We start from the raw sequence: 19,669 nt of genomic DNA, 5'->3' as shown, positions 1-19,669 counted from the left end.
TCCCAGCATGAGCTCACATCACGTGCAAAGCGGAGCGTTAGCAAGCTGCATAAATAAAAACATGAGTTCCTATCAGAGATGCAATGAGACACAGGAGGGCTGCACTTAAATTGTCAAATCACTGCATCCTGAGTGTCCCAGGGTTATCTAGATTTAATCAGCTCTTCCAGCGTCTGAACAAAGATGACAGAATAAGGTAGACAGACTTATTTGGATTGATTTTAAGTAAGCATGATCAACATTGTATCCAAAAGTTAATTTCATTTCCACTGTAGAGAGTCGAGTTTCTTTTTAGTAGCAAGGATTTGTTTGCTAGCACACACACATAATTTTAGGGGCACCTGATGTATCTGTTCCGGATCCTGTTATTATTCTTATGGCTTCTTTTTTTTTCTTCTTCCGCTCTGAAAGTGGTGTTCCTGAACCATTTGCAGCATTTGCGCAAACTTTGGCATAATGATAGAGGACAGTTTGATCTTTAACCACTACAAATTTGGACTCTCTAATTCAAATTCTCTTGCGCCACCACTTGTTCAAAGTTTAACTTATGTTTATCTTTATAACTATTGAACCGAAAAGGCTACAATTAAAATTCAATCAGGTCTATTCAGACGCACATTATGACGAAATTTTCAGTCATGATCTATTTTGAATTTTCCGCAAAACCTATTTGAACAAACTCGCCCTAGGCCATTTTTCAGATTTTCACCAAAATTGAATCACAAGATCTACAGGCCATGCTGACCTAAAGTTCTGAATTTAAGTTGATTCGACAAACTGTTTTCGATTACCTTCTGAACAAATTCAACAAAGAACTTGCAAAAATTGACTTAAGGTGTTATCTCCATAGCGCATTGACATTCACACCAAACCTGGTGTGTTATTTCAACCCTGGTCTGACGTTGGTTGCAGCGTTCTGGCACACCGCCCCCTAGTGGTTGGGAGATATAAAAATGGCTTTTTTTCTTAGCTTCTCAAACCTTTGTCCAAAATTCATAAAATTAGTCTTTTTAAATCAGGCAGAGCATGCCCAATCGAATGATTTTGAGTGTCAGATTTTTCAACGTCAGACATTTTGGCCATCAGCCATTTTTAATTATGTCAAAAATGGCTTTTTTATGGACGCACTGGCTTATTAAAGTGGAAGTGAAAATGAAAGTCAGCAAGTGCCCTGAAGGTGCTCAGAAAGTTTCAACACAGCACCACCTTTTGGTCAAACGTTCTATCAATATTTCTAAAAAGTCTAAAACTTTTAACTACTTAAATTATTTGGGTAAAATTGAACAAAAGTTAAATTAAATCAATAGAAATCATACAAATTTTATCAAATGACTTTTGAATAGTTTTGCCTATTTTCATTAGACTGGTCTGGCTGATTCCTTGGATCTTACAGAGAGCATTGATATAATTTATTCCCTAATTGACACAACTTCCTATCCACCATTTTAAATTGGTTTGAAAATCTGTTGTTTTGAACTCTCCAAAGATTATTAGCCCAATTTCCTCCAAATTTGTCTCAGACCATGCTGTCAAAAAGTCATAGTATTTTCCGGTTGCTCTGTATCTTGTTGTCGTGTTTGTTTACGATGTGGCCGCTGGGCTGCTTGGCTCTGTTAATTGCTGCTTGCAGCTATATTTTAAACTGTTTTCATTGACCTTCCTCCAACTGAAAGCCATTCACCCATTCATGTGAATATCGAAATATTTTAGATGAACAGTACATCTATTACAATGAACAGTACATTTATTACAACACATTCATCTCTGTTAATGTTAATAAAATAAAGCCATTAGTTATTAGTTCTTGTTAACTTACAGTGTGTTGACTAGTGTTGACAAGCACATTTTAATAAAGCATTAGTAACTATACATTAAACTACTATACATACTATACTTGTTTTGTTCAGTCTTAGTTTACATTAGCAAATACATTATATTAACTAATAGAATCGTATTGTAATGTGTACGTCTGTTGATTGCACAAGCGAAGGAGAATCTTTCATATTAGAGCTGATGTATAAGGTATACTGTATATGTGATGTGAGATCTGCTGCTAGTGCGAGTGTCATCTGCAGGTCTGGCTGTAAAAATAGCCTCCATTCCCACAGGAGGCTTTCACCACAGCAAACATCACATCATACTCCATCCGGGGTTTCCATATGGCCCATTGTGATCATATGACATACATCCAGCGAACTCAAGACTCTCTGGACACCTTGAAGTAGAGCTGCGTGATACTGGTATCAACTGGTATTTCAAAATTTGGTTTTATTTGATATATTGTAGATATAAAATTTACTTAAAGGGGACCTATTATGCAAAAATCACCTTTTTAGGGGGTTTAAACACAGTTGTGTGGCAACAGTAAGTTAATATCATTAGCTTCTGGCAGAAATGTTATTTTTCATAATCACAAAAACACATCTTTAGAAACAGTTTGATTGACATTCTCCCTTTGTATGCGTCATCAAACGGGGAAAGCCTCGCCCATTAGCGTCAATCTCTTCCTCGTTAGCAAATTGCGTTAGTCTTTGTGAATTTGCCATTATGCTGACACACAGGCACTTTTGAAAAAAGGGCTGGGAGAGCCCTTATAAAACAGAGAACAATGCGTAAGAAAGTTGTGTGTGAGACAATGTTTGTTATGACACGGCTGTCTGGAATACTTGATTCTGATTGGTCAGTCTCAACATTCCAAGGCTACAACTGCAGAATAACACGGGCTCATCTGGGAACTTCAAATTACCTTGACTGTCAGCGAATGAGTTCAAATCTATATACTTGTAACTGGTTGTCTGTCATCTGGTTGTCTGGTTCGACTGTCTGGCACCGTGTGGATTTAACAAACCTTAAAGTGTTTGTTTTCCTTGTAGTTATCTGTATTTGAATGTCTGAAACCTAAAATGAATGTTCTTTGTTTGACAGCAGATAAATTGTGATTTATGACAAGCGCTGCACAACTCTTTCTGTACTTCAGTGCGCCATTAGATTTGAATTTTAGCAGTTGATGACGTGCGCTCTGAATACTGTAAGTCAGGGACAATCCACAGCTGATCACACCAGTGTGATCGTATGCATGAAAGGGTTAAAGAATAAAGGAACTATTCCAGTTCAGAAAAATGCTTTATGTTGGGTTTTTTTTGTGTGTGTTTTGTGGCAAGTAGTCATGTTATAAACAGGATAAAGTACATCTAGAATGGTTGTTTGTGCAAAATGATGTCTCACTTCACATCGCATAAACCTGCCTGACTTAATTCTGTGATAACAACCTCCTGGACGTACTTTATGACTAAGTTAATGCCTTAGTTAATATAGTTACTTCCATCACTATACAATACTGTGTGTGTGTGTGTGTGTGTGTGTGTGTGTGTGTGTGTGTGTGTGTGTGTGTGTGTGTGTGTGTGTGTGTGTGTGTGTATATGGTCTGTCTTCAAAACTGGCATAAGTTATTTTTAAAAAGACATTTCCTAATGGGGAATATTTTGCTCTAGTTCATATTCAAACCCCAGCTGTTGCACTTTTTATGTAAGACACCTCATTTTATTATTCATGAAATCTCTGTGGCATTTATTCTGTGACCCGATAATAATGGCAAACAATTAATAGCATTTGTCAGTGAAATCCTCACAACCCAAGTACAGGGTCATCACAGCTGTGGCCTGATGCTGCAATTAAAGAAGACGAGCTATTCCTGCCTAATGATGTTTGTCAGACGGGCAAAGGATGTGTCTTTGTTAAAGTGTAGCCTCCAGTCGTGTCTGTGCGGCTCTCCGTGTAGCAGTGCTTGCTTTAATTGGCTGTATAGAGAACGAATCTGACTATGATTTAACTGGGAAATGATTTGAAGACTTAAATACATGCGCCTGCACACTTTCTTTTTTAAGCGCATCATCAGCTGACACAGACTTTTAATTAATCCAAAACACAAGAGTAGGTCTTTAAGGAATATTCTTAGATATATTCAACTCAAAGTCTGTGAGCGGTGTCTGTGGCTGTTTTAACTCTTTTGTAAAGGGGTCATGACATATAGCAAAATAAATGTAGTTTTTGACACATAACACCAACACTCATTCTAAAAACGTAGCCCTATATGCATTTCTGGAGATTGTGAATTATGTAGCCAGAAGTGTGGCTACGTTTCATCTTTAAATTGAACACTTAGAGGAGTGTGACGCCTTTCCTTTTCGTGATAGCAAGCGACTGCTTACCGTTGGATGGAAAGCTTTCCTGCTGTTACTAGTTTGTCCAGTTAGCCTACCATTGCACATCGGTGGACTTGAGATGCAGAGAGGAGTTGACAACGATGAGTCAGGCAAATAACCAAGACAAAAACATAAGCCAAAAAATAAAATAAACAAGTAAATAACAGGGTGTGAATGTGGTAAAATCTGAAAACATGGTAAAAATCAGGCGAGGGCTTTTCTCTTGTTGGATTGCTTTTGAAAGATGTCTGTTGGGTTAAGGGAAGTGGGTGGGCGGGTCATTCGGTGCTTTTAAAAACACTATTGGTTGTGTTTATGGAAGGAGGAGGGTGGGTCAGTTGATCGGTCGGTCAGTCAGTCATTCAGTCAGTCGACAGCGGCCTCTGGTGAATTTAGGTGAGAACTGCAGGCGCGAATGGCACACAATAGAAATTTGAGATCTGAAAAAGCGTACACATCACGCTCTGGTGGATTCTTAAAAGCAAAATCTGCAAAAAAGCGTAGCTCCTGGGACATATTTCGCACTCTCCAGAAATGTATATAGGGATATGTAATCAGAATTAGCCTGGGTTGGTAATAAAGGTACAAAACTGTCATCCTTTTCTAAAACTATCCAAAAACAAGCATTTCTTATTGCATGTTATTAGTAGATTAAATGCATCTCCTCATAATTGGCTCTGCTTATTTGTGACGCAATTGATTTATGTGCTGTGTTGGACATTATGAAAATGAGCTGCTCCATCTATGTTTTTTTGATTTATGCTCCGTCATTCACTAAATTTTCCATCAGTGCTGTTATGAAATTGCGTTCTCATGCTAATTTGTCCTGTTTAGTAAATCTGTCCACAAGTATGCAACCTCTGTGTCACTAGTGCCCCTAAATGGAATTGCAAAAATAGCGACTCTTTCAAGCAGCACCTAATTTATAGTCAAATCCAACAACTTACACCAGGCTTGTCCACACTTTTTTCACATAAAAGGCCACAACCAAATATCATTGAGCGCTGTAGGCCGAAGGTAAATATACCAAACTATATTACATTAAAGTTGCCATGGATCATTTCCAAATTCATTTCCTAATATCTCCTACTTTAAATCAGATTAACTAATGCATTATGACTTTTTAAATTATAACTTAATGCAATAAAAACGTAAACAATCACGTTTATAACACAGTGGAGTTCAATGCTGATTACACTGATCAAGACGAATCTGCCTTTGACTTAATTTGCTCATCATAGTCTCTGCATTGTCCTCTGTCCGTCAGGTGACAGTATGTACATTTAAAATTTTTTTTTATTAATTTATGCCATTTAATTGAAACATTTAATTTCTGTTAGCTTGTGACAATAAAACAAATGATTGGTTACATTAAATTTGAATTGACAATCTCAAAACATCATCCCCATCATTCTCCATCTCCTTTCAGAAGAAATAGCCATAACAAATGTTGCCAAGAGCCAACATTGACCCACAGCCTTAGTTTGGGCATCTCTGGTTTACACTATCCAGACTTTCAAATTAACCTACAAATGCCTCACTTATATCTGCTGCTGTATATTAAGCTTTAAAACGAGAAAACGCTGAATTTATTTCACCTCACAGAGACTTGATGAGCACATAGATGCATGCTGTGCAGACTGGGGAAGCTGAAGAAAGACACCCGGAGGTCTATTTCCTGTTGCGATACACCTTTTGTTTATGATAGCAACCTGGAAACTGCTAGACGTCAGCATATGGAGCAGATGGATTTAGTTGTTTTTATTCTCACCTTCAGCTGCCGTAGAGACCACCCTAGGACTCGCATTAAGCTATATTTCAGCTTAATATCTGATCCGAGACCAGATCTCTGGACACTCTTGTCTATCAGCATGGTCAGCACTGGACCTCATAGGCTGGTCTAGCCCTCTTTCCATCTGCACGTGTCTGTTTTATACTGTTTCGGGATCTGTCGGTCTGCTGGAGGGACGGCCGCGTGCTGTGTGCTGCTGTTCTATGTTTAGCAGCACTTTCAAAGGCCCTCTTGCTGTTTCAGATCATCACAAAAATAGACCCACACCACAGCGTTATTGTTTCTTTACTCCCCGGCCAATTTGAGGAAGAGCTGTTTGCTTATGCTGGCATATTCTCCAAATTTTGCCTGTGAGAGAGCATACAAACTGTCAAACAAACAATACAGTGCTAATTAAAGCAGTCTGCAATGTGGATATTAAATGGAGGGATAGAGAAAACTTTAGTCTGTTTCTTCGCTAGAGTCTACTGGTTCACCTCATTTATTTTACTTCAGCTTAGTCTCTATTTCAGAGGTCGCCACAGCGGAAACTACTCCAGCATATGTTTTACACAGTGGATTGGAAAGCACCAATACACTCTCACATTCACACACATAATTTAGCTTGCCCAAATTACCTACAGCACGTCTTTGGACTGTCGGGTAAATTGAAGCACCCAAAGGAAACTCACACGAACAAGGTAAACATGAAATCTCCACACAGAAAGGCTGACTATCCCAGCTGGGATTCGAACCAGTGACCTTGTTGTTGTGAGGTGACAGTGCTAACCACCGTGCTGCCCCTCACTTCATTTTAAGAATCAAAAACAAAACAATGGAAAAAATGGCATGTACCTCTTACAAATAAAGGAAGGAGGCATCCTTCTCTCCTTCCATTGTCACACTCCTCCTTTTAAAGTCCCGGAGCTTTGAGTTAGATATTAATGGAGGTCGGAGACAGCTCCAAGGTGCAGGATGGCTCCAAATGGGTGGGACTTGAGCTCCAAGTGGGCTGTACAAACTTCCTGGGACATTTGATTGAATTATTTATATCATCTACATGACATTAAACCTTTTGTGCTTTCTTAACATCTACACCTACCCCAACTCTAAACGTACCCCTTATGATGATGAAAAATCTGTGACTATTGTTGGTTCTATATTGAAAAAAATGGTGCAATATTGATGTGCAGATGCTCAGTAGCTGCAGCTGTAAACCTTTCTAGCCTTGACCCAACCTACTTGCTATGCAAGTCCCTCCCACTTTGAGATTTCTAACCTAGGTGTGGTGTAAATCTCTCCCACTTGGAGGTCTCCCAACCTACTTGGATTGTAAATCTCTCCCACTTGTAGCTCTGCCAACCTACTTTTGGCGTAAATGCCTCTGACTTGGTGGTCTCCCAACCTACTTTTGGCAAAAGTTCTTCCTACTTGGAGGTCTTCCAACCTACTTGCAGTGTAAGTCTCTCCCACATGGAGCTCTCCCAACTTACTTTTGGCGTAAGTCTCTTCCACATGGATGTCTCCCAACCAACTTGTTGTGTAAGTTCCTCCCACTTGGAGGTCTCCCAACATACTTGCAGCATATATCCCTCCCACTTGGAGATCTCTGAACCTACTTTTGGCGCAAGTACCTCTGAATTGGAGGTCTCCCAACCTACTTTTGCTGAAGTCCCTTCCACTTGAACGTCTCCCAAATTACTTTTGGCATAAGCCTCTTCCACTTGGAGGTCTCCCAATCTACTTGCAGCATAAGTCACTCCCAATTGGAGGTCTCCCAGCCTACTTGTTGTGTAAGCTCCTCCCGTTTGGAGGCCTCCCAAACTACTTGTGGCATAAGAACAGCCCACAGGTCCTTTGTATAACTCTGGTGTGGTGCACAGGTGATGATCATTAATGCTTGTGCTACTGCCGTCGCTCCATTCCCACCACTCACTGCAGTTTAGTAACTTATGAGTTTTATACTTATTTTGTACAATAAATTTAATAAAACATTTTACAGTCTACTAAATATAAGCCATTAATTTTCTGTGTTTGGAAAGTACAACATGGCACAGGAACACCAAACTCACGGAAAACAATATACAATATACAAGATACAATGCAACCTGTCCTTCAATCTATACAACTTATTTGGTTGTTTGTTTGCTAAAATAGTGCAATGAGTAAGATAAAATGCATTGTGACCTTTCATCATTATGCATATCTGAAATTACTTTACAGTAGTGCGACAATCAGAATCTAGGGAATGCACTAATTGTTTAGATGTGTACTTATAAATTGCATTCAAAAATGCACAGCACATGTATGCATACTCATCTAAAGATCTCTCTCAGTAGTGTGGTTGATGTTGAGATATTTGTTAACAGTAGATATTCTTAGTAAATCATACCCTGATTTAGGAGACCTATTGTATGATGTTCATTCGACTTTTATTACGCTTCTGGACTTGTTTATTTTATGTGGGATGGTAAGACATAAAAGAGGGTAATACATCAGTGGTGGGAAATTCTATTATTGGTGGTGTTTGCCGAGACTCGGGCATGTGTACACGGATGGGCCTCCTGGCATGACAGTGTGACGCACGCCATTAAAACCTCTAGCTCTGAGTGTGAGCATGTCACTAGGCCAATTAGCCTGTCTCTCTCTCTCACACACACACATACGCACACACATATACACATAAACTGACAGCTGCCACAACTGTGCCTTTGACATTCACAAAAAGACTAAGAGACAATAAGAGGAACAGGAGGAGCATGCAAGAAAAAGGTGGACATCTAGGGTCACTATGATTTATGGCTGGACAAATTAGATCGATTCCACCTCTACAAGCTGTGAGTCACCACTGTGGTGATGTTTTGTTTTCTCCATTAGTTCTGGCACTGTAGATGTCATAGCAATCATTTTGTATGCACCGTTTCATATGATGAAAAAAAGAGCATCAGCAACTGGCTGTTTTTATCCGCAGCTCTAATTCTGGAAGTAGATTTACCATTCATTTGAATCACAGGGGTTTTAGAACATTTTTTATCAACGAGTTCTAAGCCAAAATGTATACCTGTTAATATTAAGTAAATTAACTATGTACATATATATTTTTTATTATTATTATTTATTCAATTCATTTTAAGTAAAGAGAGCTTGTTGCTTTTAAGTCAATGGGCTCCATCATTACGGTCTAAAGTGCATGGCGCAAAGTATATAAGGATGTGTCTGAATCAACTATCTTGCTATTTTGAGGATAAAAAAAATACACTCCGCGCCCCGGTGCATGGTTTAACAGGGTTGTGCTTATTCTCTTAAAGGGCCACTATTTTGCATTACGAAAAGTCATAGTTTGGTTTTAGGGGTGTTCAGCAATAGGCTGATATGCATACAAGGTCAAAAACACACTTTCATTGTCATATAATATGCATTTATTTTGACCTAATTATCCCAACGACTCCCATATGATTCGTTCAGCAATTCATGTGTTCCCAAATCCCTCCTTAGCATGATGCTAATCTGCTGTGATTGGTCCAATGACCCAGTCTGTTGTGATTGGTCGACTGCGTTCAGCATGAGACAGAGAGAAATGCCAACCACGGCTATTAAGTAGCATGCAGAGTATGTGAGAGCCCAATGCTGGAATGCAATAAAGACATGCAATTAAACACCAGCATATTACTCTACTCTTAAACCTAACCCCAAGTAATAACAACGATACACATTCAGTTCAGAAACGTATTAAAATCGGTAAAGGTAGAAGCATGCAACGCATTTTCAATGTGTTTTTGGACGCAATATGTGAACAGCCCTATACAGATTTAACCTGAGCGATACAGTACAGGCACAGATCTATAATAAATACGTGATTACAAGCTGTGTGGAGCGATAATAACTTATAACACCGAATTAAGCACACATTTAGCAAACGACAGAAAATGAGACAACAGTTTGAATTACACCTACATATTGTAGGGTCCACCCAGTTGGCCCAATGCCGGTGTCCACTGGTGGATGAAGGTTCACTGCATGTTCGGTCTTTCCAGTGCACAATGTTGATTTATATTAAACTTAACTCATATCTGACTCCAATTTTAGTATGAGGTGGTTTAGAATATTAATATATTTATCCTCGTTTTATCTGACTCCAATTATAAAACATTAAGAAGATTATATCAATATGTAATTTAGATAAATGTTTGAACCGTTTGTCTTCACTAGTAACTATTACATCCGTTCATTTGGGTGCTCATGTCGCTCAGAGAAATCGCCTCGGCCAAAGGCGTCCCTCACGGTCACACTCCGGTCAGTCTTGAATATTAAACAGAGGTAAATTGACTAATACTTTAGATGGCCGCTACCAGCGCGCTCGTTCTAAAATACTTTAGTTAGTCCCGCTTAGATGTACACCTTTGAGTTAAGACAATCATCATTTCTAATTAGAGGTTAGGGCATTAATATAAATGTACCCGACTACTGGACTCTATAGTAACTTTGGTTTTCACCAAGCCCATGGTTTCCCATATGAACTTAATTTAGAATAATATTACCTTCAAACAAAGGTCGGGTACCCAATCTAGGTTAGTCGTGCAACACCTTGTTGACCTAGACGGAAGTTATAGCCCTTTCCACCTAAGTACACATGAATCAATATCAAGAGTCAGCCGGATCGCTAAAACACAATTAGTGTGCCAATGCTCCATCTCAATTGGATTTTAGTCCGTCTACTGACCTGACGCAAGACGTGCGGAAACAAGGATACAGCGTAATCTACTTGAATTAATAATTACAGAGTGAGCAAAATATGGTCAAACATTACAATTTATTAGTCAGGTAAATGTATTATGCCAATTCAATCAGTCAATTCATAAATGATCAATACAAAACATCAAATTATCAAAGATAAATCCAAGATGAAAAAGATGCATTCCTGACTTTGAAATATACATAACATGGGGCAGACCCCATGTTATGGGCTGATCTGGTTAGGCAGAATCGCCCTGAGCTTTTCTTAGCCCTTACCTTAAATAATCCAAGAATTCCCTCAAGGAAGGGGGTGTGAATAACAAAGAAGGCATTCACACTTAGTGTAAAAGTCACACCCCTCACAGTGGTTCAAAAGATGCCTGAAGTTATATATTTATTGTTCTGATTATGTCTATTTCTGAGAGAATGAGACCATTGTACCAATCGCACTGAGACATTTCAAATGATATCAAACATGATGGTTAAAGTCAGTTTGGTTAATTTAAAACATTCAAACATTGAAATGACCATATGCGTGAGTTGGGGGGATGAAGCTGAGTCTCAGCATAGTCAGATGCAAATGCAGCAGGAACTGGTTTTTCCCGCATTCCTCCTTGGTGAGTTGTGAAGTCACCAGTCTCTGTTTTCAGCTCATGTTTTGAATTGTCAAAGATATCAGAATATTTGCAATATTTCAATTCTTACAATATGATGCGGAGGAAGAAGAAACTGGTCCATGTGAACTGCAACAGTTACTGACAAAGTCCCTGTCAAAGTCCCTTACATAATAATCTCTGCTGCTCCTTCCTTTAATAGCAAATGGCAGATGAATGCCGCATTGCAACTTAGGTTATTGTATCAAAAATCAGAAAAGTGACAGGAACAAACAAAGCACTAGGTTGGCTATAATGTGGTATTGTTGTAAAAATTAACTTTAACCCTTTATTTCCCACAGCTGAACCTCCTTCTATCAGTGACCGTCATCTTCGTCTCGTGATCCCCCATGCTCTGCTTGTGTCTGAAGGGGAAAGGGGCGTTCACGTTTTACTAGATCTGGCACTACATATTTGGTGATGTACCATATAAAAATTGTTGCGTTCAAGAAAAAAAATCCGACCCAACTTGATTCATTCATTCGACTCTGAGTCGAATGTTTCGTTAAAGAATCAATAGTTTTAAACACGGTGCACTTTCAGATTTAAACCGCTTCATTCACTTAGTGCTGTGTTACATACTGCATTATCAAAAAGCCATAATAGGGGATCTTTAATGAGTTTTGAGTGTGTTTGTACATTGTATTACATGCATTAAACCAATCAGAGTCTCATCTCTAACTCACCTTCAGTTGCGTCGTGCCATGGTGCATTTGCTATTTACATAGCAGACTTTGAAAGTGGAAAAACTGAAAGCTTTACTAGCAAGAAAACAGTTAAACAGACCATCTGCAGCGCCAGGATAAAGAATGAGCCTTCTCCAATTGGCCTCTTTACTTTCTCTTTCCTTTGCTCTTTTCTCCTTTACTTTTGTGCATATAGGGAAACATTGCCACTCACTAGATATTTTCTCTTTTTCAGATCATTCTCTGTAAACCCTAATAATGGTTGTGCATGAAAAACCCAGTAGATCAGCAGTTTCTGAAATACTCAGCTTGTCTGGCACCAACAACTATGCCACATTCAATGTCACTTAAATCAGGGGTTCTCAACCTTTTTCACTGCGAGGCCTACTTCTTTCTCAGATTATTTTTTAAACTGGACTGACTGAATATCTACTATTTAAAAAAATATAAAGACAAATGTAAAATATAGTAAAACAACCTAAATTTGTTGAAACGCGTCAATCTGATGGCGGTTGAGTTTGCAGCTGACAGGTGAACAGTGAACATTTCTGCCAGAGCGCGTGTATGAAGCTTATATGCAAGTTTATTTTCCATTCATGGTAGAAACACCATTGAGCCTTGCTAGGTCTTCCTGTATTGATGTGCTACGATTATAAAACACTCACAGGACATTAATTTGGACAACTATGTGGATATATTAAATAGTTTACACAAAAATACACGAGATACTTTCACTTTCACTTCACACATAGTTTGTGAATAAACAGACATGTGTGTACTAGTTGCAGATGCGCTCATGAGGCTGTTTTTGCGTTGAGCTTGATGCTGTCAACCAGAGAACAGGAGAAACTTTGATCATTTTAATGTAGCATTTTATAATGCAATCCAAAAATTATAGTATAATATTGAGAGTTAATTTTAATCTCGCCGCCCATTGGCAGAATCATTGAGGCACACTAGTACACCACATATTTTTTTAGAAACCTGTGTTACTTTCTATCAGTGAAGACAGACCTCCTTTATCTAAACGAGTTCCTCCGATCCATGTCTTAGTCAATCAAACAGCCTTTGGAACTTTCTCTGTCTGATTAAAAGTGAAGAGCGTGAAGGTGTTGTAGACCCACTGAAATCATCCAGTGTCCTCCCAGCGGCTCAGATCTGCCGGTGTCTGTGCGGCGATGTGTCTGTCTGGCTTTAATTAGGATAGAGTGTTCCCAGCTGAAGCTCTCACCTGCTCAATACCCGCTCTATCAGAAGACCCTGTCTCTTCCTCTCAGCATGGGCCACAGTCTGTTTCTCTCATTTTAGGCAGAAGCTGTTATCAGTTGTGGGCTTCCTGAAGCTTTTTATTGGAGGAATTGACTGAAGCTCAAGGGGTCAGTACCCGCAGTGCATCGTGAATAATACCGGGAGCATTTCTACTGAGAGATATGCTTGATTTTGGCAAGGCTACAGATGAATACATAGAAAATATATGTGATTTATAAATATTTAAGACAGTTATATCTACTATGTAATGGTGTTAAGCAATGACTGAGTATTCAACTTCTTTTCGGTTACAGTGACTAGACTGAATATATGATGCATTTTGAAAGCATTCATTCAATAAATGATGTAAATCTACTATATTCAGTTTATAATTTTCTAATGCATTAGTTCTTTTGCTGCACATCCATGATGCGAATCTCCCGTTCCACCACATCTCAAATGTGCTCTATTAAATTGATATCTGGTGACTGTGGAGGCCATTTGAGTATAGTGTACTCATTGTCATGTTCAAGAAACCAGTCTGAGATGATTCACGCTTTGACATGGTGCGGTATCTTGCTGGAATTAGCCATCAAAAGATGGCTGTGGTCACTGAGGTCATAAAAATGCATGAAAATCCCTGTAGATCAGCAGTTTCTGAAATACTCAGACCAGCCCGCCTAGCACCAACAACCATGCCATGTTCAAAGTCACTTAAATCACCTTTCTTCCCCGTTCTGATGCTCGGTTTGAACTGCAGCAGATCGTCTTGACCATGTCTACATGCATAAATGCATTGAGTTGCTGCCATGTGATTGGCTGATTAGAAATTTGCATTAACGAGCAGGTGGACCTAATAAAGTGGCCTGTGAGGTTAATGTGAGTTGACCAAGTAGTACATGTTGCTGAATTAAGCTGCGTTTACACCAGAGTTTGACCTTGCGAAATTCTTTCGTACGGCGCTGCGAAAATGGGCGGGATTAAACAAGATGATTAGACAATAAAAAAGCAAGTGATTGGTCCATATTTAAAATTTTTGTCCACAGTGGTCATGTTTTGATCCTCGATTAGTCTCACGCAGTCAAGTGATGCAATTTTGCAGGTCAGAATTCACTAAGCTTGAACTTTGCAACGCAGCTAGCTGCAAAACTTGACCCATGACCCTGCGTTTCAGGTCTGACGCATTCGCGTGCGTATGAATGCAAGTCTATGGGGAGAAAAGTCCAGTGTGACCGCAGCTTTAACATCTATGTTGATCCTTTAACAGCATTCCAATCAGCAAATCAGATTTAAGGAATATGTTTAAACTTTGTTAGGTTTAGGCTTATAGTTAGAGTTATGTGCGTCTTTTGTTATCCAACTAATAATCCCCTCTGATTTTGTAAATCATTTTCAGATAGGGTTAAATTTAAGCTTATGAATTGGGCATTAATAACATTTTTGAACAGGAATGATGTTGCAGGATCAACATAGAAGGTAATCCAGAATCACAGGACCCTACTTATCCCTCACATTCTAGTTTTGAAATCATCATATGTAAGGCTTAATAAAGATAAACTGGAAGCAAATAAAAACTGATATACAGCCCTCTTCTCTCTAAAGATGGATTTGTGTGAGTGTTCTACTGTTCCATGCTTTATTAGAGCTGATATTAAAGCAGCTCAAATATGGAGGCTTTGGCTCTTCATAGCTTGTTAAGTGTGTGTTGGAGTGGATCAGTATTGAGCTGAGGTCAACATGTCTGCTTTAGGTCCTGGACTGCAGTCATGAAACGCTCAGGGTTCAGATATCGAGGATTACGATTACCCACTCATGACCTATTGTTTTGTGGAGAATAACCTCTAGATACTGAATTAAATTTCATTTTAATTCTTGGTGTGTCTGTCTGTAATCCAGATATTAATGACAGTACATCTTGGCACATGCAAGGAGATCTGTGCCAAAACTGTCCCTGTTTGAATATTATACAACAGAGGACCGTTTAAATCAATTCAGCTCATATGCTGAATCTGCTGAACACAGCGATTGAAGATTGCAGCCTTGCCTCTCAGTGGCTCTTTGCTATTTGTAGAAAGTTAGTTCTTTGTCTTTATTGACACAGAAGAGGCTGTGTACATCCTGTAATTATGCAATGATGTATGCACAATATAGGATCTGAATTTTCACTCTTCCAAAAGAGTCTTCATTCTATGACTCTGTTGCAAAACCTATTAGGGCTGGCTTGCTGTGTGCTTCAGAGACTCAATCTGCAATTATGTGTACTTATGCTGGATAAAATGAGACTATAGCCATACTGGCATAGAAAATGTCAACTTTTCATTTTCCATTGGTCTTAGTCCATGATTTAACTACAGATTAAAAGATTAAAAGTAGCTGAAGGCTGATTCATCCTGCTTTAAATGAACTATTGAAATTTCTAAATTATTTTATCCTAAAGTTCTGAGTGATCAGTTAGGTTTGTATTCAGTGAGCATACTGATATGTATTGAGGTCCTAGGCCATTTAGTGATTCGTAGACAAGTAATAATGCTTTAAAATGTATTCTGAATGTAAATAGGAGCAAGTGTAAAGACCTGAGGACAGGTGTGATGTGATCTGATTTTCTGGTTCTGGTCAGAATTCTGGCCGCAGCGTTCTGGATGAGCTGCAACTATCTGACTGTCTTTTTGGGAAGGCCAGTGAGGAGTCCAGTACAGTAATCCACCCTGCTGCTGATAAAAGCATGAACAAGTTTCTCTAAGTCCTCACTGGAAACAAAGCAACTAATTCTTGCACTGTTTTTAAGATGATAGTATGCTGATTTACTTACTGCTTTGACAAGACTGCTGAAACTCAGATCTGACTCCAGAATCACATCAAGATTCTTGACCTTTTTTGTTGTTTGCCATTAGTAGCCATATACAGTAGATGACCTAGGAACACCTAATAGGAAAAGACTTTTACTGTATAAACATTTAACCATTATATTTAATTGTGAAGGTACAGTTTTATTATTCCTATCTTCTCTCTATTCTCCACAGTGTTTGCCGGTTCCTGGGCATGGATTTGTGCTGGACAAGTATAAATGTCACTGCAAAAGTGGCTATTATCATCCAAGCAGAGTTGCAGTGAATGGCTTTAAAAGTAAGTACAATGTTAAAATGTTATGGATCAATGTTTGCATGTTATTTTTAAAGAGAAAAATAAACAAATTAAATATCGTATAGCAGGTGTTTTATAAGTGAACAAAGGCACTTGGTTATGCTTTTAAGATAGAACAGAGCACAATCTGAATGTATACACAACCTGACAGTCTTGTTGCCTTTCCAAGTTTTAGGAACAACAAATAATAACTTCTAGTTGATCATTTGGCATTAAAAGTTGTTCATATAAAAGGCAAAGGCCTCTAGATTATGGTTATTTTACCAAAATTAAATATGATCATGACTTGATTTTTAATTCTTTAAATAGGAAGGTCTGACTTTGCTTCGACAAAGTCTGGTCACTTAACAGAAATTATGTGCAGTATAGAATATAAAGTGATGGTGCAGTGGGAAAAAAAATGATATTGAGTATGACTCCCATGAGCTTGGATGACTGCATTCATGCATCTCTGCAATGACTCAAATCACTTATTAATAAAGTCATCTGGAATGACAAGAAAGCGTTCCTGGAGGACTCCCAGAGTTCATCAAGATACTTTGGATTCATCTTCAGTGCCTTCTCCTCTACCTTACCCTAGACATGCTCAATAATGTTCATGTCTGGTGATTGGGCTGGCCAATCCTAAAGCACCTTGACCTTCTTCGCTTTCAGGAACTTTCATATGGAGGCTGAAGTATGAGAAGGAGCGCTATCCTGCTGAAGAATTTGCCCTCTCCTGTGGTTTGTAATGTAACGGGCAGCACAAATATCTTGATACCTCCGACTGTTGATGTTACCATCCAATCTGCAAATCTCTTGCACACCCTCATACTGGATGTAACCCCAAACCATGATTTTTCCTTCACCAAATTTGACTGATTTCTGTGAGAATCTTGGTGTTTATGCGGGTTCCAATAGGTCTTTTGCAGTATTTATGATGACTGGGATGCAGTTCAACAGTTCTAGCGTCTGACAATTTTCCAAATGATCAACTAGAAGCCAAGTTATTATTTGTTGCTTATACAACTGGGATCGACGACAAGACTTTTGTCAGGTAGTGTAAAGTTTGTATTACTGTAGCTGTTCTTGGTCTTCAATTATTTGTCAAATATATGAGAGGGTCCAACAGTCTGCTTATAAAATCCTTCTATTTTTATTAATGTTTGTAATTTGATCTGTTAATAGCAATAATTACTTTGTTCTTTGTCATAACTGTGTGTTGTTTTAAATACTTTAAGTACTTTTTGCTTGTCTTCAGGTTAAAAATTTATTTGAAATCCCAAATTTTCAGTGTGGACCCACTGTGCCTTAGATGCAATATCTTTCGTTAATATTTTATTCATCCTCTCAGACATGCACAAAAAACTTTTTGAGTACTAAGCATGATGTCATTTTCCACTCCACTCATTGGAGTGCTTCAAGATCGCGTTGTACCCCAGTGAGAACTCCAAAATATGGCATGCACCAACTCACAAACACACCCAAGTGTAAAAGAGAGAAGAGCGACGCATGATCAACACTATGCTGGTTGAGTCTGGCCCTCAGCTCTCTGAACAAAACAGTTCATACTGCCATCATCCAGCTAAAGTAGCTATATAAAAACTAATTGTACTTGAACTTTCCACTTCGTTTGAAAATACACTAGGCTTATTTTACAATTCCCATAGAGCTAAAGGGGATCTATTATGCCCCATTATACAATATGTAAAATAAGTGTCTGTGTCAAGGGTGTATATGTTTCAGCAAAAAATACCACACATATAATTTTGTATTACTATTTGAAACTGGCTCTTTTAGGCTTTAATTCTTAATGTGCCGTTTTGGTCTCTTTAAAATCAAACAAGGTTGCATTCCCAGCCATCTTTTTAAAATTATCCTTGGCAGGTACGGTGTGAAAACTGTAATGGTGGATGGCTGCTTCTTACTCAGGGCTGTCTATACTAATGAGAGAGAGATTGTCATTAATAGGCAGGGCTTTCCCCCTCCAAAGACACCTACAAAGGGAGAATGTCAATCAAAGTGTTTCAGCAAACTTTTTTATTTATTTTAAACGTTTTTATGAAATGTGATTATAAGAAATTGAATTAATGAACTTCTATCATCAGATACTGGCTATATTCCCACACTGTTGCCACAAAAACATCATTATAAAAGTAATTTATGCATTATAGGTCCCCTTCAAACAGTTGAGTTTTAGCATTTTTGAATCCATTCAGCCAATATCCATGTCTGGCTCTTTTTTAGCACTATAAGCATAGCTTAGCATAGCTAATTGAATCAGATTAGACCATTAGCATCTGACTCAAAAATGACTAAAGAGCTTAGATAATTTTCCTATTCGATAATCTCCTTTGAAAAATATGGAAGATTATAGTCTTATTTGCTATAAGAGTTTCTCGAAAACCCTCCATCCCAGTTCCACCTGTATAGATCTGGCATTTAAGCTAGAGCAAATAGTAAGCATTCAAATAAATAAATTTTTTTTTAGGTTTTTTGTGAGTGATGGGGGGGGGGGGGGGGGTGAATACAGACAGCATCATTTATATCCATACAATATTATGTGCATTTAAACTCACTTAACAGTCATTTAAAAAACATTATTGTAAAAATGTAAAAAAAGGACATTTTTAAATGTATTCAATAATTGTGTATTATGTCTTCATTCATTCATTCATTAATTCATTTTCTTTTTGGCTTAGTCCCTTTATTAATCAGGGGTCGCAACAGCGGAATAAACCGCCAACTTATACAGCACATGTTTTGCGCAGCGGATGCCCTTCCAGCGGCATCCCAACACTGGGAAATGTATTATGTCTTTTGATTACATATTTCTACAGCAAGATTTATTGAATTGTGTTTTATGATAATCAATTTAGTTAATGTTAATAGATGCAAAAGGGATATTACTGACTTATTTAGCTGACTAACATAGCCCAATCCATTCCGTTAAAAAAATAAGTTACAGCACAGTAAAGACTTTACGCATAAAATAAAATACTCTGTAAAAGCAATTTGTTATCTTAAAAATGAGTAAACCCAGTTTGGAGTTGTTTAGTTCACTTAACTTTATAAATATGCACATACTTTACTTGCTTACTAATTTAAAGGCAATATATTTACTCACATTTTTAAGTAAAGTCAACTAATTGCTCTTGGCAGAGTACAATCTTCATTTCACTAAAGAAATGAAGCACCAAGGACCACTATCTCCTGAAAATGATTCAGTAATGCAAAATAAACCAATAGAATGAC

The 19,669-nt window shown here is 38.2% G+C and overlaps 1 protein-coding gene and 1 long non-coding RNA gene across 3 annotated transcripts in view; one reads left to right on the top strand and one right to left on the bottom strand.

Moving 5' to 3' along the window:
* The window catches only part of LOC141380815 (uncharacterized), a 65,088-nt gene extending 58,124 nt beyond the window's left edge, over window positions 1–6,964 (bottom strand). The window contains exons 1-2 of the long non-coding RNA XR_015524723.1: window positions 6,829–6,964; window positions 5,974–6,342 (exon numbers count right to left, since the gene is read on the bottom strand). This is a non-coding gene — a long non-coding RNA (uncharacterized LOC141380815). The remainder of the gene's footprint in view (window positions 1–5,973; window positions 6,343–6,828) is intronic.
* Window positions 1–19,669, top strand: part of gpr158a (G protein-coupled receptor 158a) — a 113,656-nt gene that overhangs the window by 37,073 nt on the left and 56,914 nt on the right. For both annotated transcript variants that reach the window (NM_001440740.1, NM_001440739.1), the window contains 1 exon segment: window positions 16,315–16,417. In NM_001440740.1, the coding sequence (NP_001427669.1) occupies window positions 16,315–16,417 (103 nt within the window).

Source organism: Danio rerio, chromosome 24 (assembly GCF_052040795.2).
Source record: "Danio rerio strain M-AB ecotype USA chromosome 24, GRCz13ab, whole genome shotgun sequence".
NCBI lineage: Eukaryota > Metazoa > Chordata > Actinopteri > Cypriniformes > Danionidae > Danio > Danio rerio.
The sequence above is the reverse complement of the archived record's forward strand: the minus strand, read 5'-3'. Positions and strand labels throughout refer to the sequence as shown.